Source organism: Varanus komodoensis, unplaced genomic scaffold (genome assembly GCF_004798865.1).
Source record: "Varanus komodoensis strain SLA01 unplaced genomic scaffold, ASM479886v1 scaffold58, whole genome shotgun sequence".
Taxonomy (NCBI): Eukaryota; Metazoa; Chordata; class Lepidosauria; order Squamata; family Varanidae; genus Varanus; species Varanus komodoensis.
The window spans coordinates 2,939,515-2,965,122 of NW_025336197.1; the positions used below are offsets into that span (position 1 = coordinate 2,939,515).

The 25,608-nt window shown below is 40.2% G+C and overlaps 1 protein-coding gene across 1 annotated transcript in view; it reads left to right on the forward strand.

Annotated features, from left to right (window-relative positions):
- Positions 1–288: 288 nt before the first annotated feature.
- LOC123033072 (ubiquitin-conjugating enzyme E2 E1) overlaps positions 289–25,608 on the forward strand; it is a 64,738-nt gene continuing 39,418 nt past the window's right edge. The window contains exons 1-3 of the mRNA XM_044449434.1: positions 289–416; positions 1,727–1,904; positions 3,217–3,267. Of these exons, the coding sequence (XP_044305369.1) occupies positions 1,753–1,904; positions 3,217–3,267 (203 nt within the window). The 5' untranslated portion in view covers positions 289–416; positions 1,727–1,752. The remainder of the gene's footprint in view (positions 417–1,726; positions 1,905–3,216; positions 3,268–25,608) is intronic.

Below are 25,608 nucleotides of genomic sequence, written 5' to 3' on the forward strand. Positions count from 1 at the left end.
AGGAGCATTTTCTCCCTCGTTCGCCATCCAAAAATCCTAAGGGCGCAGTTTGCGCGGGAGAGGAGCTGGTGGGGGGGGGGGGATTTTGAGTTATGCCTCAGGGAAGCTCCCTTTTGATGAGTTCCCCTCCCCTCTGAGAAAGAGAATGCATATGTATGTATACGTGTGTGTGCGTGTATATGCACACATGCATATACATTAGCTTTTATGCGTGTGACACCGGCTGGCTGGTTGCCCTCCCCTGCTTGGAGCGTGGGGGGGGGCAGAGGCAGGCAAGCAGGCAGGCAAGCAGGCAGGGAAGCCATTGCCTGTTTAATAGTTGCTGTTGCAGCACTTCCGCTTCTCTCCCAGCGAGAGAGACACGAGTGGCCAGGCCCAGCCGCACCGAGGAGGAGCAGCCAGACACAAAGGGAGAGGTATGGGAAAGGGGCACCCCATCTCCACGGCGAGGCGCAGCTCCCTCTCCCCCCGCACGGCTTTGGCCCGGCAGGGCGCTGAGGGAAAACGGGAAAGGGCGGCAGGAGGAGAGGTGGGGGGGGCTTTGTTGGCTGCCCAGGGAAGGCGAGAGATGGGAGAGCGACCTGGGTTGGCAAAGGAGACGTGGGGGAGGGAGAAAGGAATCGGGGCGATCCTGTCTGGGGCTGTCAGATATCCCACCCGCGCCCCACAGCCGCTCCCGCTGGCTGAGCTGGGGGAAGGCAGCAGTGGCAAGAGGGTGTCTAGATGTTTAACTCTCCCCCCCCCCAGTCCTGCCTGAGAGAGAGAACACAAGAGATGGGCTAGTGGGGGTAGGAATTGGGTGGGGGTGTATTAAAAGGGGGGTCACAGGGTTGCGAAGTAGGGAATGGGAAGGGGAAGCGAGGAGTGGGGGCAGGGTGCCCCTTTTCTCAAATTGGAGGGAGTCTTCCTCCCAATCCGTCCTTTAATTTTAGTTGGGAAATTCTCTCCACCCCTACCCAGCAATGGTTGCCGACAGCTACTGGTTATTTCCCCCAGTACAGTCCCCCCCCCCCCGCCACTCTACTCCCTGCTTTTTCGCGGCAGCCTTTCTCCCACCCCCAAAATAGTAGTCCCCGATTATGCGCCTTCTAAAAAGTATTATTCCCCCCACTTGCTGTGGTTTTTAATTTCCCCGCTAATCTCTTTAGGCATCCCTCCCCCTCCTCCACGACCCCCGTTTCTGGTCAGCCCTTCCTGGTGCTGCCCCCTTCTTTCGAGGTACTGCATCTCTTCTTTCCCCATAACCTTGTTGGCACCGGTTCTGCTCCTTTTCCAGCAACGTTTCCTACTGTCTAAGCGCTGATCTCCTTTCTGTGTCCTTTTTCTCCATGTGTCTTAGATGCTTCTGGGACTAGATATTTGGGAGAGAGGAGTTGATTGGTCTCTTTTTTAAGGGATTGGACGAAGAGATTTTTTTTAGGAAATTACTTAGGCTCCCTAATCCTATTTTCTTTTTATTAATTCTTGTGGCCTCTGTGTATCCCTTCCTTTGCTCTCTCCACATTTCCAGAGATGGAGCTGGTACTAAATGTTACTGAACTAGGGAGAGGGAGAAGCTACTTCTTTTTCTTCCTTGAATCCATTCTCTTTTTATTCTTCAAAGCTTTTGGAGGGAAACAGAAATGCTTCTGAAGAGATAGACCCTGACCCCCATGGCAGTTAGGTTCCTTGTCTGCATGTTAACTCCCTGCTTCCCTCCCTGCTCCTTTTGGCATCTCTTCTCCAGGTTTGGGGTCCGTAGTGGGGGTAGCTATGTCGGATGACGATTCGAGGGCTAGCACCAGTTCTTCCTCATCTTCATCCTCCAACCAACAGACCGAGAAAGAGACAAACACACCTAAGAAGAAGGAAAGTAAAGTCAGCATGAGTAAAAACTCCAAGCTCCTCTCCACCAGTGCCAAGAGGTGAGAATCTTTAAGTCTGCACTGAGTTCTGTGCCTAATGACTTTTCTTCACTCATAGCTTTGTACCATTGTTCTTTCTGCAAAATTCACAGCTTTTTCTACATCAGCATGATCACTCACTCCCTTGATGCTTTATTTTTTTCTTTTCAAGACTCTCTTTTTCCTAACTATAGTTCCAAACTTCTGCTCAAATTTACATCCGGAAAGGTTCAAAAGATGTGATTTGAAAACAAGAATAGCTCTACTCAATTCCTACCTTGTACCTGAATTAGTGCATGGCCTTGAGCGAAATGCTTAATTTCTTCACTTATCAGTAGATGTGGATGATGACAATCTTTACAGAAGTGCAGTAAAGATTAATTAAGGTTTGGCAGCTGTTGGAGGTCATCTGATTAGATGTAAAATACTACACTTCCATGGGGGGAAGCTACTTTTTATTGTTGGTTGCAATTGAAATAAATATTTTCCATTTCTTAAATACACCTTAACCTTACTTTACAACTTTCATGCAAAACCTATCTGTTGCTTGAACAAGAAGAATCATTAGTTTCAATAAGACAAAAAGAATTACACTGTACTAACCTTGCATTTAAATTCCTTCTTGTATATCTGTTGTGTGATTGAAATGAGAATCAGTATTTTCAGCAGGTTGTGTGATGAGTCCAGTGCTCTCCATATTACTCCTCTTGATGTTACTGTGACACAGAGCTGGTGAAAAGAGGAGGAGCCTTTCATCAGAAATTTACACAGAGTAGGTGGATTCTGGTATTGTCTATTAATAACGCTGTCTCTTAAGGAGGAAAAAGAAATACTCTGTACATCTTTTGACCACGGCTTCCTTTTACCTCTTAAAAATCAATGGGAATGTTGCTGCTGATTTAATTGATGCTGGAATTTCCTTCATGCTGGTTAGTGGGGGAAACCTGCCCATGCTATTTTGGTTTCATTTAGGTGATACATTAAAATGTATTTTAGTTTAGCAGCCTTTGTGGGAAGCTGGTATGTCCCACTAGAAGATACCAATAGTGGTAGCCTCAAAGTCTTAGTCTTGCTGATTTCAGGCTAAACAGTGTCTCTTAGGCTGTGTTCCCTGCTGGTGAAGATGGCATAACAGTAGTTTCAGCTACAGGATTGCCATACAGATCACTGAGATTAAGAAGTGTTGAGCTGGCTATGTCTTCATTGACTCATGCAGCAAATTGAGTCAAACTCTCAATATGTTTGTGTGGCTGTTATATGTGGAAGTAAAACTGCATTCTTACACAGGGACTTTATTAAATTGCTTACCTTGTCTTTTGGTTTTTTGCCATAGGATTCAGAAGGAGTTGGCTGACATCACCTTAGATCCACCTCCCAACTGCAGGTAGGTGTTGATGCATCCACTCTAAAGTTAAAAGTGCATGTTTCAATAAACGTATTGTACCACCACGCTCTATCTCCTCCCATGTCCTATTGGCAGCATTTAGGTAAGAAGACATGTACCATGATGTCATTGCACGCTGCATTTCCTGGCTGCACTGGGTACTGCTTGTTAAGAGAGCAGAATATAAAGTACAGTGGCATCAACTCATTCTTAATGAGATAGTGATATGCAGGAGAAGCTGTAATGTTGCAGCAGCCATATATGTATGGATACATATAGACTGACTTTATGGGAAATTGGCAAGATTGTTTGGTTGTTCGTTTTCAAATACTGTTTTTTGTTCTCTATCATGACATGGTGTATCTGTTATGAATGGCTTGAATAGAATAAAACAATTCCCCATGAGCTTTGAAGTTCACAGGAGAAATATTCTGGATGTGAATTTTCTGCTTCTTAGGCTTATTTTAACCTATCTCAGAATAATTGCATTAGGTGTTACTGCATTGCAAGTTGTCATACTGCCTCTTGGTGTGCTTCTTTCTGTCACTGGTCAGTTAGGAAGGTTTGTGAGCATCTCCCTGTCTGCCCTAGACCTCCTTCTGCACATCACCTCTCTATTATTATTTTCACTGAAATTTGCAGTAAGTTAAGGGGAAGACTTGCTTCTCTCTTTTCCAGGTATAATGTCTCTATGTGGAGTACTAAGGCATGTTGTAGGGGTGGGATTTGTGTCTGTAGTTCAACATATGCACATTAAGAGCATGCATGTAATCTGATGAAAGCACACCCCAGGGGATGTCATTGCCTTTTATAAGCGAGTGTTTGAACTGTATGTTAAAAGATTTAAACACTTCTGAAAGTACCTGCTAAGCTGCTTTTTAGGTTATCACTTAGTTTTTGTAGTCCCTATGTGTTAGATGTGGGATAGTGCCGCATATTGGTTGTTATTTCCCTCCTTAATTAAACAGGAAGGCTAATTTCAGCAGAGTTTGTCACCATTTAGGTTGTCTTTTTCTAGAGAGCACCTTAAACTTCCCTTATCTGTTTCTCCTACTAATACCAATTTCAAAAACTGTTGCTGTTGATGGTGGCAATTAAAAGGAAATATTGGTGAAAATACTAATCTTTTAAAATGTTTAAGGTGGATTGTGTCTCCTCTACCCACAACGTGTATGTATTCTTTCCACTTAAACTGCTCCAGCAAGCAAATGATGCTTATGTTTCATTTTAAAAATCATTTTATGTGGAGAAGTTGAGAGGAGAATGTATGAGGATGAGGGAAATCTAGGCTTAATGAAGGGCTGCCCTGTTTATTTAATAGGATCAGCGAAAGACATTTTTCTTTCTGTTGGCTAATGTCCCTACTGCAAATGATAAGAACGATTGCAAGGGACTGATACCTGTATGAAAGAGGGGAAGTTACTGACACGACTGTATTAAGGCTTTAAAAGTTTTTAGTTGATTGTGTTGGAGAAAAGAAACATAAAAGAACACCCAACAAATGAGTTTGTTATGTTAGTAAGACTTCATTCAGTTTTAACTCATGAAGTTGTGAACTTGCTGAATGGGCTATACCCAGGGTTGCTCTGTTCTTAATTGTTTTTGTCCCTCTGGATCGAACTCTGTGTCCAAATCATCCTAGTAATCTCGTAACAGTTATCTCTCTTTAAACAGCTCATATATGAACTTGGTGTCTTTCAGAGCTATGCTAGCAAATTACCTTGTCAGAGCATAATGACTGTAGATGTGGTTTCTTATTTCACTAGTGCGGTCCACTGGGAATCATAAACTTCAAGACACATATGAAGATGTTTGCTTTACTTAAGCCTTTTGAGGGGTAAAATCACTTTACGCTACAAGCACTTTAAACTATCCAGTGATCACAGAGGAATTTTGTACTTCAGACTGTATAAGTGAACAGAAGTTGAGGGGTTTTTTTAATTTTCTTCTCTCCGTAAATACTGTTGAACTTGAGATAAATATATTAGCCTTGATTTGTACTAATGATAAAGGGGATGAACCTACATGTTTTGCTGTTACTGATAGGAATAGTTTTACAGTAACTGCTGTGTCAGCGCTTTAAAATATATTGGTTTGGGAATACAGAAAGGCATAAAACATTCTTGTTGCAAGGTAGTACAGAATATATTTCTCATACTAAGAGCAATTCAAAGTTTTTAAAATGCAATTTTGTATATGTGTGTGTTTGTGTGGAAGAGGACCATTTTTCAGTAAAATCTATATTTTATGGAGTGTAGGCATTGTATTAAAATTACAGACACCGCAAATGGCATAACTGATTTAAGTAGCACTTGTGAAAGTAGTCTAGGTACTGCCAGTCTGTAATATATTCAGAGGGGGGTCAAGCTATTTAGTTGCTGCAATAGGAAGGCCCATTCCTCTGCCCCCAGCCAGTACAGTTTCATGCTGCTCTCATTCAGAGTTAGAGAAGACTTTAGCAGCCATATATAGGCATGAGGCATACAATTTCTGTGGATTTCATAAATCTTTGGTGTACTATATCTTCAGTGCACTTAGTGGCAAAGATTCTAGTGCCACTTTGCAGTGGTCCTCGAACTGTGGGACCAGCTTCGATAGGGGAGTGCCAGAGAGGGTAGAAGCTGTTACAGAATGTCTTTTAAAGACAGAATGTGGTGCCTTTTCACACCATCCTAGTGCCCTGAATATGATAATGGTCATGAGTGGGGGTTTTTTAATAAGCTTTTTGGCGTAATAGCTCTCTGAACAAACACCTTTAAAGCATTTTTTTGGTCCATATGGTCCTGCACCTGCCCTTTCCGTTGATCAGTTTGCCTTCAGGCCAAGGTTGCACATTGCCAGTGAACTGTCTGCCTGTGTTTTGTATTGGCTGTGCTTGGGAAAGCTTGGATTGTTCCTTTTATTACTCAAAGAGCCTCAGCATGAAAACCCCTGTCATAGGCTGCTACCTCAAGTGACAGTAGGAATGCCCTTTTCTTTTACACTTGTGCATACAATTAATATGGGTAATGGTCATTTTTAATGTGAAGTATGGTCCTTAGAAATACTGCTATTAATTTCAAATTTCTAGATGAAATCTATGTCTGCATACAAGCATAGTCTTAAAATGTACTACAATATATCAGTTGCTTTTTATAAGAGAACACATCCAGGCCATACTTCTGAGACACAAGTGCAGCCTTACCACAGTGAATAAGAACAAATATGGTAATACATAATATTGAAACATGGGTAATGTAGGCTTATGTGACTACACAGTTTGGGAAATATGTCACTTGTGAAATTAGCCATTGGCTCTAATCTGTTTTGGGTGGTGGCACAATCCTTGTTTTGTAAAACTTTAGATATGTATATGTTTGATGTTAGAGAAGCAAATGGTGACTGCCTGTAAAATTTGAGTAAAATAGCAGCTTCTGGCTGCTTTTGCGTACTAGATGACTTTTGCACCTCCTCCTACCTAACATGTGATCACCTTCATTACCCCAAGACCTTCTCCTTTGCTCTACAACTGATAACAATCATGATGTTGCCGAAGCATCCCCCTGCATTCACATGGCAGTACTTTTCAGGGGATCAGGTTTCCCCTCTCTTATTTTATGGTCTGGTATTGGTTCTTGGCTTGAAATACTCCAGATGTTGACAGAAAGTGCTTTTCTTTGTTGACTTGGCATACTTCGGGAATGTGCACTGAAGACTAGAATTGCCCTGACTGCACTGACTTATGCACACAATGATGACAGTGCAGCAGACTGAAGAGCAACAACAAATGCTTATGAAAAGAAATAGACTTCTGAGCAAGAAGTCATTCAAATTAGTATATACAAAACTTTCATGAGACTTTGTATAAAATCTTTAGCCTGGTTGCATCTGGAGAAACCTTGCTATTTTACAATGTGAGGCATTTGTATTGTTTGGAAAGTTACATTTCTAGTTAATATTGAGGAGTTTTCAGATTGTTTTGTGGATTTTATTTTGCTAACCCAATACTTCTGAAAAATCTCATTTGAAGGGTGAGCAATGTCCTTTTACTTTATCAGTTTATGAAATTCCTTGGGTTCTGACAGATACAATTAGACAAATGTATGCATGTTTTAGCTTTGGCTTAAATAGAAAATATGACTTTAATATTCAGAAGATCAGTTTGGCAATAAAAAATAATGTTGTGTTCTGAAATTCTGAAAACTGTCTCTGTGAAGTATTCAGTCATAATGCAGAATTTATTTGAAAGCTGTGTGGACATATTTGTACTAGTGAATTGGGAAGAAACCCAGTTAAAGCGTTTGGTTTTTTAAATAAATATCCATTTGTTAGTATATTTTAAATTATGAATTTAATAGGCCTGAGCAGAAAAAACTTAGTACAAATGACTTACATAATCTGCCCAAGAAAAGTTAGTGTTCTAGGATTAGAGAGATAATAGATTAGGCTCTCTAATTCAAACACAAGCCTTTTAAAAGGGTTTTTCAATTTGTGTGAGCCAAACTGATTTTAAAAAAATCAGGGTAAATTAATAATAAATCTACATTTTTCAAACGTTTAAAAATAAGTATATAAGGCTTAGATTGAAATCCTATACTCACTTGGAATAATCCCGCTCGAACTCAGTGGGTCTTACTTCTGGGTAGACGTATTGAATTAAGCAGTGAGGCTGCAATCCTGTGTTCAATTACCTGGGAATAAATCCCATTGAACTCTAATGAGTTTATTTCTGAGTAGACCTCCATAGGATTGCATGGCGAATGTGGCTAGTTGAGCTATCAGATATTTTTTCTTGTACCTTGAGTCTCTCAAAATCCCTTCAAATCTAAGTTAATTATAAGTAACAAGAAACATTTTAGTGTTACGTTAGCAAGTCATGAGTAGGAAGTGAGTGGAATCTTATCACCTGTAAATCACAGAGATGGAAATGAGGACTTTGATGTAGTGTAAAGGTTGTGCAGCAAGAAATTTGCAGCTGTATGTCCTCCTAGCTCTAACCCTCCCCATCCCCAGAATAAAATCTGACAATAGTACTGAACTCTACTTTAATCCTTGCCCTGAGGCTCTAATCCTTTAAACACTTATACACATACATTTCCTTTGATATCAATGCAACTATGAACAAATGCATGTTCTAAGAAGACAAGGTTTAAAAGATATCTGTTTTAATTTTGCTAAAAAAAATGAGATTATAAATGCTGTAAATAGGCTGCTTTCTAACTGCATAATGCAGGACTACTCTGCAGCTGTTAAATCAAGATGAGAGTTTGGGGGGGGGGCTTGGTTTTTCTTTGTTTGCTGGCTTGAAAGAGAATGCCAAGTTTGTTTTGCATATGTATACTCTGTTATTTGTCAGCAATGATGCAATATCAGCAACACTTTTTAATGGGCATTAATTGAAAATGCTTACTTAATTGAAAGAACGAATACTTAGATTTGTATAGTATGATTCATATGGAGTACTGATACTCATATGGGTTAGTTTGTGTGACAACTTACTGTGGGTTGTTTAACCCAGAATGAGCTGAGGCATGTGTCAGTCAGCATTCTGAATATGCAACCTCCTTGTTCTGGTTTCTAAAAACTATTTGAGGGTAAAAACAAGCTGTAATATGAGAGCCAGTGTGGCATAGTGGTGAAGACTATGGGAACTGGGGCTCAGGCAATCTGGGTTCTAGTTCCCAGTGAGCCATGGGGTCAGCTGGGTGACTTTGGGCCAGTCACAACCTCTCAGCCCAAGTTACTTCACAGGGTTGTTGTTGTGAGAATAAGATGGAGAGCAGGAGGAGCAAGCCACTTTGCATTCTTAAAGGAAAAAAAAGGCAGAATAAAATTCTAAAATGTCTTTATAAGAGGGGGTACTTAATTCTCAAATGGCCTGGTTTGCACAGCATACAAATCCCAAGTGGGGATTGCATATTTAAAATGTTGTATATCTGTAACATAGCTCATTCTGGGCTAAACAACCACTGATCAAACTGCTATGTCATGTAAACCAGATCTTTGTTAGTGAAACTGATTTGACAGACTTAAATTCACTCGTTTTTCCCAGTTCAACAATTTTATTTTTAATATTGATGTTGGAGACTGTTAAGTTAATGCATGTTTCTTTCAAGCAGATTGATAAAATGTAGGAAAACACCTTTCAGATGTAAAGTTATTTTCCTGTATGCTATACCATCAGTACTGAACCGATGTCATCAGTACTGAACCAGTACTGCAAAATTTTCAATATTGCAACACCATGCTCACTGAATATCCATTCAGGGGAGAGTTCCAATTTTGCAGCTTAAAAGCCCTTCTGTCTGTAAATAAGCATTAGTAGAGGGATTTTAACATTTTACTGTGGGGGAAGGGAAATTTGCACAAAAACTGGAAAATCACCAAATGATCAGTCATTGGGAGAAAGAGAGTATGGGAGTGGAAAGAAGTAGGGCCATCTGGAGAACCTCAGAGGGGAAGATTTGGCTTCTTGGCTGAGGTTGCTCACTCCTATCCTATGGGCTCCCTTTTTGCCCCTGAGATGTGTCCACAGAGAGGGAAAATGTCTCCTCTTGAACTAGGGTAGATAAACTTTTTTGGCCCCAAGGACCACATGTGATGTTTGCCTGGGGGTTGCACACATGCACATGCATGCACATATACATACAACTGCCATCCCATAGATCAGCACCCCTGATGCAGGTGGCTTTTCCCTTGCTGTCAGCAGCAGTAGCAGGAAAAGAAGAAATTGGCCAGTGCAGGATCACAGTTAATCTCATGCAGCCTACAGGGTGGAGTTTGCACCCCTTACTTAAACAGTGAGTTGTTCTACAACCCTCAAAAGTTGTAAATTGTGTGTCTTGGAAACCATATAGTTCCATTTATGCACTTGATAGTTTCCTGTATATAGCAAAATTTTCCTGCTGATTCTGTAAGATGGGAATAGGCAGCCTTTTCAGTACTATGCTTGAAAACACTCTTGAAGGCTGTAAGTAATCCACATGGTTGTGGTACATGAGTTTAACAGGATCATGAACTTGAATTCTTGGCCTTACTATACTTCCAGAACAGTTTAATTCCAAAATTAAAATAAATACAGGGGTAGTTTGAGCATTTTATTGCCTGTGGGTTCCCATCATTTCTTACTGTTCCAGAAAGATGTGGGAAAAAATTAGGCTGATGTCATTGTCTGGTGATCGCAGGTGAGGCAGGAGAAGAATGGCTTTGCCTCTTTCATGCTACGTAGATAGAGCTAGGCACATGGTGCCTACTCCCTTCATTAGCTCTTTAATGTTTGAGTAACCATGTCAGAAAATCACAGAATATAAACTTGGAAATTAGATGATTTGAAAAATGAAAAGAATGCACCTTGTCTTTTAAAAACAACAAAAACAAAATCGTTTCTGCTCTTTAGCTCTCTTGTCAGCACATTATCCAAGCTGTTTCTGCAACTATAACAGCTAGAAATCTGAGATTCTGTCAAGCATGCTGGACTTTTGTGATCAGTACCAAAATGCCTCAGGTGCTGCATTTTCCCTTCTGGACATAGTCTAATAACTCATTTGTAGTGCACATGCATTGCACACAGAAGAATTCAGGTTCTGCACTTGCTGGCATCTCTGGCTAAAAAGATCATAGGTAGCAGAAATGGAAAATGGAACTGGGGTGCTGCATTGATCCTTTTAGCCCATTGTACCTGGCTAAAAGGATCAATGTCCCAATTCAGTATAAGCCACAGGAGAAGTGCTAGCTACCAAGCAGATATGAGGCTCAGGCTCACAACACATGTGTGAACGCATATGCTTTAAAGTCTGTGTGTGTGTTTAATGGATCCTTCCTCCTAAGAGAATCCCTATTTGTGAATGGATATGTATGGACAGGGAGAGGAAGTCACTGGATTTCAGAAAAGAAACCTCAGGCAGAAAAATATGAGTGTGTACGCAGCAGAAGGTGAAGCGCCTATTAGCAAAATGCCAACTAGTCCAAGGGAATCAGATGCAACAGAAATCGTCAAGGCCCCTGTACCGTTATTTCAGCAGGTGTTCATGAGCAGGAATGTGATTGGCCAGATGGCTTTCCTGAGATTCAGTGCTCCAAATAAAAGATTTGGGGCTTTGAATGAAATATTCAGGGCTCCAGACTTAGTGAGCCCCTTCTTATCACTACCTCTGGTAAGCCAGTTTTGTATTTCGTATGTATTAAGGTGAAAAGCTGCAAGCTGTACCACATAGAACGTGGCTGACATTTTGGGGAAGTTCACATTTGTTATAGCTGCAAAATGTTCGGTTGACTCCCTTCTAAAAATCAGAGGCTGTTAACAGCAGCGGTTCCCTTACATCATGTGGTAATTTCTAGCTTTATACTTGTAGCAAATTTCTGTTTGGTGTATGCTTGTTCAGTAATTCCCTAATAGAGTGCTGTGCAAACTTGCCTGCCAAACATGAAAACAACATCTTGGAAGCTGTTTTGGCAAAGAACTGAGATTTGAAACTTCCATATACCCCTTGATTTTATTATTTAACTATCCTTGTGACCCATTGGTAACACATTTGGCAGTACTGTGTATGTACCTTACCAAGGCTTCATGCATATACAGTGTTTGGTACAATCAAAACAATTATTTGGATAGTCTTATTTTGGTGTAATCATGTAAACAGTGCTTTTTTTATCTAGCTAGGCTTATTTTAAAGTTTAGGATGTTTCTCAGGCTATTTCAAAAAAGAAGATTGTATTGTTGTAAAACACGTCTACAGTATTGTATAGAACTAGCAGAAATGTTAGAAATGCTGCAAACTGCTCCACCCCCTGCTCACAATTTTTGAGTAGAATAGGTATGGTAGAGCAACCCCTTTATGTATGCCAAGTAGCTTGTAAAAATTACCTGCAAGAATACTGCATAGACATTTTTATTTATTCAGAAGCAGATTATACATGGGATCTTAGTGTTAAGAACTTGCAGAGAAGTGTAACTGCCCAGAAAAATCTAGTTATTGAATGGTTTAAAGGTGTAAGAGCAGATAGTTCTTGGAACTATTCTGTAAAATGGAGCATTGTGTTGCCTAGGTCTGCAAACCTTTGTGCTCTGAATGAAGCTGTTTGTAAGTGTACTACTTTGCTGTTAAAAAATAAGGAGCATAAGATAGTGAAAAAGTATGCTTCTTAGGGTACCACCAAAAGCTGTACCAGTTGTTGTTAGCAAGTCGATTAAAGTCTTTTCCATGACCACTAGTGGAAAGGCATTTCTATAGCAGTGCAAATGCATCTGATACAGTGACAGCCTTAAATACAGATCCTTCCCAGGCACATACCTCTTAGTCCTAGATTACTACTGAAGTCAAGAGAGGTGTATTTGAGGTACATGGAGATATGATTGCAAACAGAGCTATTTGGGATATTTTGAAATTTAGTTGTTCTGAGAATAGGTATTCAAACTACCTGTAGATCCTTACATGTGGTGATCCCATACATTTTTCTATATATGCACACATAGTATTTCATAAATGAGAGAGTTATTCTACAGAATATCCATCCTGTTTGAAGTGGGCCTGGAAATATGCTTTATAATGTAGGTATGTGGGGAACATGAGGGGGGAAATGGCAATATGTTTAAATTATAATAGTGTTTAGCTACAGATAGTCCAGTTTGAAGGGGTGCTAAAATGGAAGAGCCTGTAACAATAATATCAGTTTTATAAGTAGTGCAAGGGAGTTAATCTGAGATTCTGATCGATCCAATGAACTGTGTGTGCATGAGCATCAATTATTTTCTTTGAACTGGAAGTGAATTGACTGTTTTAATTTATTCCACACATATATTAAATGCTTAGAACATGCACATTTTAGCCATTTCTGCTTTCTATTAGTAAAGTTTAGTGTAAGATTTCTACTAGTTGAACATACAGATCACAAAAATAGAAAAATACTTGCCCGTACCAAGTGCCATGCATTACAGACTGGGATACCTTTTTTTTGGGCAGAGAAACCGGGATGTTTTATTCTTGCTCTGCTTTTTTATTTTAATATCTTATTTTTGTGGAAATTTGACATTATCACAGATTACCTAAACTGGTAGTGTGATGAGTTTTAAAAGCTATGGAATAGATTATGTTTCTTTCCAGCTTCATGGCATATGAGAACTGTTGTTAACTGCTTGAAACTGGCTTAGTTCCTCCCCGGGCTTCTCTTTTTGACTCACCTTTTCACTGCCCTGAGTATACTTGCAGCTTCATTTCTGGGTTGCCAATACTTTTGAGTGTTCCTTGTACAGCATAGGAATATTTCTTTTGCTTCAGTTCTGATCAGTTTAAGATATAAGATAAACATTGATCTACACAAGCCAGCAGTTCTGTTGCTTCAGAGTCACATAAAGCACCCTGCATGCTTATTTCCCTTTAGCTATTTATGGCTCTCTATTGCACTTTCAGTTTTGTGATCCCTCTGTCACAGGGTGAGACGGCTTTGGGTTTCCCCCCATATTACTATGATTAGACTACTGGCGAAAAGGCACTTTTCAGAGTTTGATTTGTACAGATCCTTAATCTCCGCTTCCAAGGAAACTGTTCATTTTTGATCCAGCTGCTTCATTGCTTTTCATTACTTGTACATAAAATTTGTTTAAACCCACATCTTGTCAGAAAAAAAGCTTGGTGCAGCTAGAAAGGAAAGCAAAGGAAGAGAGTGGAGTTGGGAGTTTCTCGGACTGCTGTGGCTGTAGATACTTAAATGCAAAACTGAAACTCCATATTGTTCCTAGCCTGTATAATCCAGTTGCTATTAAACTGAGAAGCAGGCCTCACTGTTGAAGCACACACTGCTGCTAGAAGATTGTATTCCTCCCAGGCAGTTCCTAGACTGTTCTGTACCCCCACTCCTCAGAATGTCGTATTTGATAAAAGTGTTGCCACACTTATGCATCATGAGTTGCTTTGTGAGCTGTTTTGGATAGTTAACTCCCAGTACCTCTTTCTAAGCCACACAAGGTAAAGACAAGATACTGTGCATTGTGTTGGGTTGGCTTGGCTTGGCTTGGCTCGGCTTGGGTGTGCTATATCACAGGGGAGAATAGTGCTGTCTCCCACCTTTAATTTAGGAAAGCATAGGATAACTTTTTTAGTTCCTTCCACAATGCTTAAGACAACATCAACCATGATGTTGGTAAGAAATTGTTACAATACTGTGAAATAAATTCTGCCTGAAAATTGGCATTTTAAAATGGTATGTACCCTGAGCGCATTTGCACAGTGTTTGTTTTGGGACATGGTTATGTATGTAGGCAGTATGTTTGATTCTTGCAGCTCATGTGTTCTGGGCATCCAGCTAGTGCCCCTTCCTTATTACTGAGTTGAACATTGTAGGATTGGTGAGGTCTGTGCAAACGTGTATAGCAGAGAATATTCTGTAATAATCAAACCTGCACCTTTCAGGGGCATGAACCACTTGTCTAGCTTCTCTAGAATGCAGAACTGAAGTTGGGTGGCTTGTTTTCTGCATGTGTTCTTTCTGTATATTTTGGGCATTCTCAGCTTGCCTCAAGACACAATATTGGTTTTTTTGTAGAATGTCTGTAGAATTTGGGGGAACTTCCCACCTAATCCCAGTATTCTTGAAAAAACAAGGAAAGTTTAGTCCTTGATCGTGTTGGTATGTTTAATTTGCCCTTGCTTATTTTTTGATGCCTACTATATCTATTTAGTTTAATTAGTTTAGCATACTGTGGTTATTTTCAAGCAATTTAAGAATATCTGGATTATCAGATTTTATACTGTAAGAAGATAATTTGTTTTGATATCTGTGACTTCTATCTATATGATTTACTACTATAATAAAATGCCCATTTGCTTGATCTTTATTCCTTCAACTTTTCATTATTGAGGCATCTTTGACTAATTAAATTAGGATGTTGGATTAAAATAGAATCAGTTTAAAAATATAGCTATTGTGTGTATTAGACTGCCAATCAGTTTCACAAGTTTACGATTAGACACAGAGTTCATATGCATGCTTTTTGATGGCTTTTTTTTATTGAACTCAGTATGAATTGTATTCAGTTTAAGATTAATAGCTCCTAGCAGGTATCCTATCATCATTATTTAGAGAAAGGGTCAGAACCTTAATCTCCCAGCCAATTTCCCTTTTGAATTCCCAAGGGGGAAAGACAGAGAGACTTAACTCCTGTTTCATGAACTTTTATTAGCAGCTCTTGGACACATGTAGAAGGTGGGTAATAAATACTTCATTAACTGTTATGTGTGAATGTCTGGAATGCCTGAATGTTTCTCCCTCTCCCTCTGTGTGTGTGTGTGGGGGGGGGGGGGAGTTGCAGCAGTTGAGCAAAGTCAGTTGTCATCTTATAAACAATCTAGCATTTGGGCAAACTGTTTTAATGACCATGCTCCCCTGGGGGTACAGCCCATTCTGTGCAGTGCCTAGCCTATTTTTTGTTCAAGACAATTTTCTGGAACGTTGTCCTCACTTGCACTGCTTTAGGCACTTTCTCCTGTTTTGGCACACAGCCACCATTTTTCCTGTCACAGAGATGAAGTTACAACAGGAATAAGGATAGGTTCTTGCTTCAAGGTTTTGGACTCTCCGTGAGTGTGCTTTGTGTGTACAAACTGGTAAAGCACAGTTTGCACATATTACGTACTTGCTTATAGAAATCCTTGCAATTTATCTTATGCATTATGATTTCATATTTAACCTCTGAAAGATTATATTGCACGCCTGTATGAACAAGTTCTGCAGATAGTAGAAGTTCTTACAGATACTATAGTGTGCTTTTCAGTAAACTTGTATGCTTTGAACAACCATGGGCTAATATAAATATTACCTAATTAGACCTGCTCAGGTTCTCTTGTTTGTAGGCATTCTGAAGTAGAAGTTAATACATACAATGAGGGCATTCACAAAATATAAACTTTATCTTGACTTAAGGGTTTGAATCCTTGTGGAAAATTGATAGACCTGGCCCTATAATTACCTGCTTTTTTAACATATCAATGTAGAGCAGAAGCTTTGGTTTCATCTTTGAAAGCTTCCTAGTTTAACATATCTAAGCATATTTAAAGGATACTCCTTTTTTGAAGTTTTCCACTAAAGCTTGCTCTTTCTTTCTTCTTTCCCCCAAATTAATGAACTCAGTGTTTATACACTTGTGTTTCATGATAACATGGATGTGTGTGTGTGTGAGTGCATATGCATGTTTAATTGTTAATTTACAAACAACACCATCTCAGGACATTCCAGTTGTGCTTCAGAGGATCTGTGTTCGTGGTGACATGTTCTTAATGAAAGAACATGAATCTATGCTACAGGTTGCCTGATTTTATGTCTATCACTGACATTCTGAGTGTGTCAGGTAAACCAAAAGTGTTTTAATGGGCCTGATTTCTTTTCAGGGAAAGCTAGCACTTTTCACATTTATATTTAGCCCTTTGCTCAGGAAGCCGTGGCCCCATAGTGGGTTAATCCAATCTGTTCTTCCTAAACTAAGAAAATAACTTGTCTAATACTATCCAGTGAGCTTCATATCTTCGCAGGATTTTGAACTCAACTTTTCCCAATCCAAATGCAGCACTGTATTTCCTATACCACATTCATGCAAATTATCATGTGGACATGTGTGTTGAAAAGGCAGAAATCTTTGGCCCATATTTAAGATATGAATTTCCTATTGCTAGAAATGAAAGTAGCTGGAACTACTACTTTTCTCAGGCCCAAGAGAGCCTTTCGGTTGTCCCTATCATTATTTAAGAGGAAGCAGAAAAGACAGGCTCACTGTTGATTAAAGAATGGGGAGAGAGTTCAAATTTCCAGGAACTGCTACTTTCCTCAAAGATCTTGACAAGAGTCACCATTTAACTAAAAGCCAAAGTCCATGCTATATGTAATAAGATGATGAAATGGGTTATATTGGAGAAAATTTATTGTTTAGTATTTAATTTTAAATATTTGTTTTATATTGGTTTGGTTAACAGATATATTTATAAAATGTGAGAGGTAATTTTTAAGATTTTATCTGCTGCAAGTTATTAGTTATTTTCTTTGGTCTTAGTTTACTGTTACTTTTGTAACATTCTGGATAATTCTTGGTATCTTGTGATTATTTAGGATTCAAAACAATAAAACTGAACATTAAAAATCAGTGCTAGAAATGAATCTACAAGAGTCAAGGCTATATGTTGGTCAGCCACAAAGTAGACAGTTTAATCCAGTTAGTACATAGTCAACAACCCATGGTTAATAAATGATGGATTGTTGGAAATACTGTGAGAGGGATTATGCATGCTTACTTGCCCCACTACAACAAAATTACTTTATCCTGCACTGTTTATCATAGTCTCTGAACCTGCAGCTCTGAGTTGGTGGATATGAACAACCCACTTTTGAACTCCGAGTAGTCATAGCCTGCAAACTTGAACTCTGAGTAGTCACCAAAACAGCTTTTACCTGCTGGTTGCTTTACACAGTAGGATTAACTTATAGCATGACTTGCTATGTAGATTTCATTCATCATGTGGAAGCGCTTCAGCCTCTGCTTGATTTAGGCACCATGTTGACTAACCCTAAATAACCAAAGATGACCATGAGTTCATGAGATTTTGAACTCTGTTGTATTCCGTTGTTCTAATGTGATAGAGCTTCCTTGTGCTGAGCAAGAGGAATGAGCTATCCAGCACTACTTTCTTTGTTGATCATTTAATTACTAGTTGTAATTATCCCTCCAGCAGACATTTTTCCCTCCACCCCTGTTAAGTAAGGTACTTGAGCTGTTAGTTAGGGACAACACCAGCCATCTCTAGCAGTAAGCTTTAGTGTGTCCACATTTTCTCAATTTTTTCCTTTAGAAAATTATTGCACTTTCAGAAACATGATAGAGAAAATCTTCATTTCTGTACTTGAATTTGGGTATCTTCACCCCACCTTTGGGAAGTTACTTACCGTGGATGAATTCTAAATGGATGAAAGTAGTCTTCCTGTCAGGGTAGTTTCTCTTTTCAGACTTAACTGAATTGTTGACATTTTCTGTGGTTTGAGCAACTTTGCTCAGACTTTGTCATGCATCGGTTCTAAGCCCCATGCCTTTCCCCTGTTTAGAAACCTCCATGTACATTCCTGCTTCACCAACCTGGTGTTACATAGTGATGCCAGTGAGGCTCATCTTTGTTTACGGATTCTTTAAAGGAGAGGGGAAGAACCCAGAAGTTCTTGCCCACAAGCTCTTCTCAAGCTAAGCTTAAAATCTGCATGGTAGAAAAGTTTCCCACTTCCTGTCCTACTCACAGTGGTGCAAGGACAACGCTCCCAGGAATTGATAAGGATCATCATGGTCAATAAGCAATCCAAAGATGAGGCCTAGTGGAAAACTAGGGAAGTATATGTAGGCCACTAGAAACTGGTACACAGTTATTATTCCCACGGTCTGTGCCTACAAGTGAAGGTTTGTAAGCAGGATCCTTCAGAGTTCTTCCACAACAGAGCTGCAAGACCATCACTGCCACTTGATGAGTTATCTGCTCACAAGGAGAGCCTTGCTCACAAGTGTACTTTTAACCATGAGGAGTCCTTAGGCACATACTTGTGTCATCAATTTAGTGCCAACACCCCTTTAGACTAGGTGGCTGCTCTACCTTTGAGTCAAACAATTGAGGAAAAGAGGCACCAATCTGGAATACCCATGATCTGCTTCAAGCTAAGATACCTCTGCAACGTGTGATTTCAGGGGAGGGAACTCCAGGTCTTCTGAGGAGGAGTTCTCCCTACTGAATAGGAGCCATGACACTTCCTCATTTCTTGGGAAGGCTACAGGTGCCATGGGCTTGCTGGTCTTTTATCCAGCTCAGGGAATCAGGATAATAGGGAAAGAGGGGGGAAGCAATTGCATTGCCTCCACTATTCGGTTCACTGCATAAATAAAGGGAAGAGTGCTTTGGGGAGTTAGAATCTGGGAGAAAGGGGATGCTTTTTTTAATTTGCTGAACCTCTTTAGTTGAGCAAATTAAGAGCTTTGTTTCTGATTTGTGGGGAAACAAATTGGTTCATTTCTGTTCATCTCAGTCCAGCGAGAGTTGGAGGGTGTTTGTCCATCTCTCTTGTTATATTCCTTTCCTCATGTTGTGTCATTTCATCTCACTGGTGCCCACAAGCACAACTTGATGTTACTTCATCTTACACACAGTTTTAACTCATCCTGTATCTTGTCTGTTACCTATCGGTGTGTTAAGCTTTTATGTTTCATTAGCAGCCTTGCATGACTTTTGAGAGTTGAGTGATTTTATTTCATTCACTTTCCAGGATAAGGTAATTGGGACCTCCAGCAGTCAAGAATTTACACATATCCCCTTCCTTTTCAGATGTCCCTGTACTGCAGCTGTAGTCCGTGAAACCTTGAGCTTTGATTATTTGTAGGCATATTATTAATAGAGCATGGAAAACTAGTTCTGTTTCTGCTTTTCCAGACTGACTAAACAGGAGACTAAAGAGTATGCATTAAAGCCATCAGAAATGGCAAAGTATCAAATGTGTAATTGTTTTGTAACCTGAAGTAAGATGTCTGAATCTGAACAATTCTGGAGGCAGAGTAAATAAGGAGGGCTGTAATAAGCAGGTTGATTGTACTGTGCTTTGATACTCTTTTTTGTACCTATTGAAGAATATGTCTCACTTGGCTTAAAAAACAAAGTCAAGGTAAACTAATTTTGATGTTTACTGAGACAATGGTTATCATGTCAAGAAGCTTAAAATCTTTGATCATAGCTGTGTTAAGATTCCTTTTATGGACACAAGCATTTCTTATTTCTCTTGCCTTCACAGGAGCTTAATGAAACTCAGTCCCATTGACTGCATGTAGTAAATGGTGATATGCTCAGATTCACTTCATTTCCTTACTGATGAGATTTATTCTCCTTATTTCAAATTGCCAGAAATAGTGAACATGCTGTGCTGGCTCGTGGTTCTGATTTTATTTTATTTTTGTAATCATGTTAGTCATGTCAATAAAAAGCTGTTCGTCTGCAGAGGTTTTTAAAGTTAAGTCTAGGCTTTAAGATGAATCAGTGAAAGGTGTGATCTCAAGGAAGCTGGAGCAGCAGAGAGTTCACTGTCTGAGATGGGCCTCCCTTGTGCTAAATATGTGCTGAATGAACCACTCGCCTCTCTTTAGCCTTGCTCTGTCTGGTCTCCATTGTGTTTCTGACTGATCCAAAAAGCAGCTTCCCTCCCTGTGCCAGTCCTGTTCACACCTTCCCTGTGAGACTGGGGAGCAGACCCACCATTCTATCAAGCAAGTCTGTTGGTCTGGAAGCGAAGTGGTGTGTTACCTCATCGCTGTTGTACCAACACTGACTAGCTAAGAAGTGATTGTTCTTAGAGAGCCTCTTGCTGAACTTCTCAGGGCCAGGATCTGGACCCTCTGTAAGACTTCTGTCTGAATAGATCAGTGTTCAGAATTGATCTGGTAACTGAGCACTGTTGAATGCTTTCAGCCTAGTCCTAGGGGCTATAAAGGAGAGCTGAGAGCTGGGATATGAGGGTCCCAACAAGGGGCAGTAGGGTCCCTGCAATTGAATTTCCTTTGCATGTAAGTGCCATTTGAAAAGGCCTCTCACTGTGCCACAAGGAGCCAGGAATCTCCAGGGTTCCTCTCTTCTATGGAAGGGTCTTGCTGGGAATGAGGTTGAAGTACTGATAGATCCTGACATGCTGTAGCAATGTGTGGCTTTCCTTTCCTCTACAGAATGCTTTCTTTATAAACATTTAGCAGCCTTGTCCAAAGGCTCATCACATATTCATGAGTTTTGATGTACATGCTACACTGTCCCCTTTACTTCAGTGTCAGGGCCAGTTCTGCATACACAAAACTTCCTGGGTCACTGAAAGCAAGTGGGGGAAGGGCAGGAAAGCAGAGTTTACTTGTCTGTAAAGCTGTGAGTGTTAACAGAACATGTATGGACCTTTGGATTTGCATCTTAATCAGGTAGAGGAGTCAGCCTTTATCTTTCAGGACTTTCTCTTTCTCTTGATCTGCATGCCCTCGTGCTTTGGATAAAAGTGAAGTTGCCAGCAGAGTCATTTCATAACTATGTTTTGAAAGTTAGAAAAACTTTCCTTGATTGGGGAGGCTCATTATAACAGAAGCTTTTGCTCTTTTGCACCGTTTTTGCTTGTATACTTTCATTGGCAGGGAAAGGGTAGGATTGCTAACTGTCCAGATTTTGGCTTGCTTTGGGGGCTCCTGGACAGCTGCCAAAATTAATCTGCTTGGGTTTTGTTTCTTTTTTTTACTTCAGGGTCATTTTTCTTCTTTGTATACAATCAAAGTGATTACAAAAACATCTGTGTATGTCTGAGTGGGAAAGGTTTTGATTATGGTATAGGTGCAAGCCTATGCAGTTTAAAATGATCACTAGTTTACTACATTCTTGATTGGTTCCTGTTGCTCCAAACTGTCTCTTTCTGGGCCAGCTGTGTAGTCCATCTTGGCTACTGTTGTAGCTGTCCCCTTAGTTTCTTTCCAGTTTGGCTTAATTCAGCTGTCTTGTGATCCAGTACTTGCAGTAGTAGGAAGTTTGCAGTGATGCTGGTAGCAGACAGAAGAAAGTAAGTCTCTTTCTCATGCCAGAGATTTGTAGATTCTCTGCTTCAGCTGTTTTTTTTCTGGGGGTTGTGCTTAGGAGTGCTTTGCTGTGGTTTCCTTCAACAAGTTTTTCCTCAGTTTTAATATTTCCTATGGGTAAAACGGGATATGTAGAATATCTGCTAAATGGTGAATTCCTCAACAATGTGCTCTTACCAATATGCAGTGGTCTTCAGCTGGGCTTACCAGCTTGTGCTTTGTTCTCTGCATGCACTCTTAATTCTTGCTTTGTTCCTGTACCAAAGGAACAAATTTTGCAGACAGCTTGTATGTGTATGTAGAATTGGGCTGAGTTCTTGGACCTCAGAAATGGTTGATGTTTCTTTGAGGAACAGTGTATACTCTGCTTTCTTGAATGAAATAGTGGTAAGGCCATTCATGAAAAATTAAGTCTTAGAACCTGTCATGTCTAACAGTTGCTGTCCTGTGTGAATGTTTCCCTTTTTGGGCAAGGTATTTCCAGGTGTAGTGGCTCTGCTCACCACAGACTACTGAATGAGACTGATTAATTGGAATTATTTAGATCTGTTCCAATCCACGTTCAGAGCTAGTGTGGGGACCAAAACAGTCTTGGTTACCCTGGTGGTTGACTTACACTAAGTGATATATGGATGTGGGGGGAAGTACAACCCAGTTGGTTCATCTGGGGTGGGCTCAGAAGGGCATGGTGTTATCATAGCCCTTATCCTTCCAAGAGACACAGTCTCAGAAAATGGTGCTGCAGGACTTACATGGCAACTCATGGCCTTTGACTTATTTATTTATTAGATTTATATCCTGCCCCTTTAGCTAAAATTTCCACTCGTATGGGAATCTACAAGGCTTTATGTTGCTCTCCTGCTTCTTAACATCTACATCAGCCTTCTCCAGCCTGATGCCTTCCAGACGTGTTTGGACTACAACACCCAGATTTTCCAGTCAATGGCCCTATTGGATCGGAATTTTGAGAATTGAGGTCCAAATGCATCTGAAGATCACCAGGCTGGGGGAGGCTGATCTACTTGAAACTACTGGGGGAAGCCATCCAGATTTTTAATCTGAAATGTCATCAGTATCTGGATGCAACTCAGCTCTATGTATTGTTTCCATCAGCTTCTTCCAAGGAGGCTATGGAACTCTTGAACCAGGATTTGGAGGCTGTTTTGTGGGTGGATGAGAATGAACTAGTTTGGCTTAATTCAGACAACACAGTTCTGTGGGCAGGCAGATTAGGCATTCTGGATAGAGGTTTCTGCCACTTTAAGAATGTGAAGGCCTGAGAAAAAAGAAAGGGGAAAATGTGAAGGGGAAACAAAAATGGTTAGAAAAACAATAATCACATAAAAAAGCTATTTCCTATTTTTTCCCCATGGATTTTGGAAAATGTGAGCACAAATAATTCCTTATTGAAACTGTGTGTCCCTCCCAACCCATTTTTCCTGCACATTTCTAGTCTTACATGTATTCTACCCAAAGAGACCAATTGTACAGTTTAGGATTCTGTGCTAACTGGTCATACTTAGGTGGAAGTGACTGCCAGGAGTGCCTTAACCATCTAAGGTTTATGTCCATTATCCATGCACTAGTGGCATCTGAACTGGACTGCTGTAACATATTCTACATGGGGGTGTCATTAAAGATGGTTCAGAGATTTTAGCTGGTGCAGAATGGAGCTGTGCAAATGCTGGGAGGGCTAGTAGGTCAGATTATGTGATATTTATTAATTAGTTCCTACTGCTTACATGTGTGCGAACATTAAAAAGAGTCTCCATTGACACTGATTGAAATGATTCTGGTAATAAGCACATAACTAATAATAATCTTCCAAATTATTCCAGAATCTTTCAGTAATATCTTTGGGTTCTAAAAGTGGATGAATAGCTTCAGTTTATGAAATGTTAAGGATAGAGGGTGAGGAGCTTTTGAGAGATTGGGCTCAACATGACAGGTTTGTCTCAGTGGTTTATAAGCAAGCAGAGATTAGTTTGTTGTCCAAACTGACAATGTGTTTGTCAGAGTACCTTAATTTTGGCTTCAAAACACCCCTTATAATCCATAATTTGAAGCTGGGTCTATTTGAACCACAGTGAATTCATATCATTTGAGCCTGGATGATCTGACCCATTAGGAGTTAAGGCAGACTGCTACAAAGCCACTTGCCAAGTGGTTACTTGTCAGCCAGGTTTGCTCAGTGTCAGAGAGTACACAAATAATTGCACTCATTAAAAAACTTGCTGCTGGATTTGTGCAAATCTGGTGGGCTGTGTTAGCATAGGTAGTCCCTAGGACGTCTGTTGGCCAGAGGAAGGACCAGCAGGTACCCACCCTGTACAGTGCCAGGCTGCAGGTAAGTATTTTTCCCCTTTGCAGTCCTCTGCCAGATGCTGAACTGTCAGAGGCATACAAAATCCAGAGAGCTCTCTCTCATGAAAAGGGGAATTGTTCTCTTTTACAGCATGCTTCTCAGGGGGGCTTTGGGGGGGTCAGTTATCCTTCGTGCTCCATCATTTTTATTTATTTATTTATCTAACTATCTATTTATATCCTGCCTTTTTCCTACAAAGGGCTCAAGGCAGCTTACATCTCCTCCTCCATCTTATCCCCACAACAACAACCCTGTGAGGTAGGTTGGGCTGAGTGTCCGTGACTGGCCCAAAGCCACCCAGTTGGCACCATGGCTGAGCGGGGACTAGAACCCAGATCGTCTGAGTCCCAGTCCCATGCTCTTAACCACTATACCACACTGGCTATCCCCCTCATGCCATCATGAATGGAACATTTAAAACTGGTGGGATTCCACATGACAGGAGCTCTCAGTTTGCACATGTCAAACTCAGGGCTCCATTTCAAAATGGGATTTAGAAGGGATTTCTTTTCTGCCAGAACAGGTATATAGGCAGATTTAAAAAAAAAAAAAAAACTTTCAAAGCTCCACTTCACTTTTTCCTTCAGTGGGAATCTCCTCAGGTTTTTGTAGCTTCCTGGAGTGCTCTTGACTTGGGTCAATGACAAAAATGAGGGGACCCTTGTGAGGTGTGACCTGTTGGAAAGGGGAAAGGATTGAGGACGTACCCACAAAGCAGCATCATTTTCTTCAGCATCCTTGGGGGGGTTTGGGGGGCTTACATGTTTTTGAGTGTTCTTTGCAAAACTGGGGACAGGGCACAGGCATGTGAACATTCCAGAAGTCAGACAATTCTATGGTTAAACATCTTTTTGTACTCTCCCCTTTTAAACAGTGTAAAAGAAGGTTTTGCAAAATGATACAGTGTTGTCTTTTGGCACTTTTACTTGCTGGGAGTCATGCTGTAAGACCAGCTGTATTCAGTTGGATTTACTGCCTAAATTCTGACTTTCCTTTTTGAAAAAAAAATTTAATAACTAGTTGCCATAGACCTTGTTTTGTATGTTTTACTGTATTTTATTGTTGTTTTCAATATATAATATGTTACAGTCTATATTATGTTTTATTGTGTTTTTATCTTGTGAGCCCCCAGGTAGGTGCTGTGGCACAATTGGGCAGCATACGAATGTTTTAAATAAATAGTGAGTTCCTCAAAATATCACCATTATTTATTACATTTATATCTCACTTTTCTTCTTTTAAAGAACACGAAGCAGCTTTTATCATTCTGCTCCGCCTGCTCTTAGTCTTACCCCCACAACATCACCCCGTGAGGTTTACTAGGGAATAAAACCCCTTGACTACCATGTGACTTACTTCTGAGTAAATGTAGGGATATGCTGAAGTTCCACCTCAGTTGCTA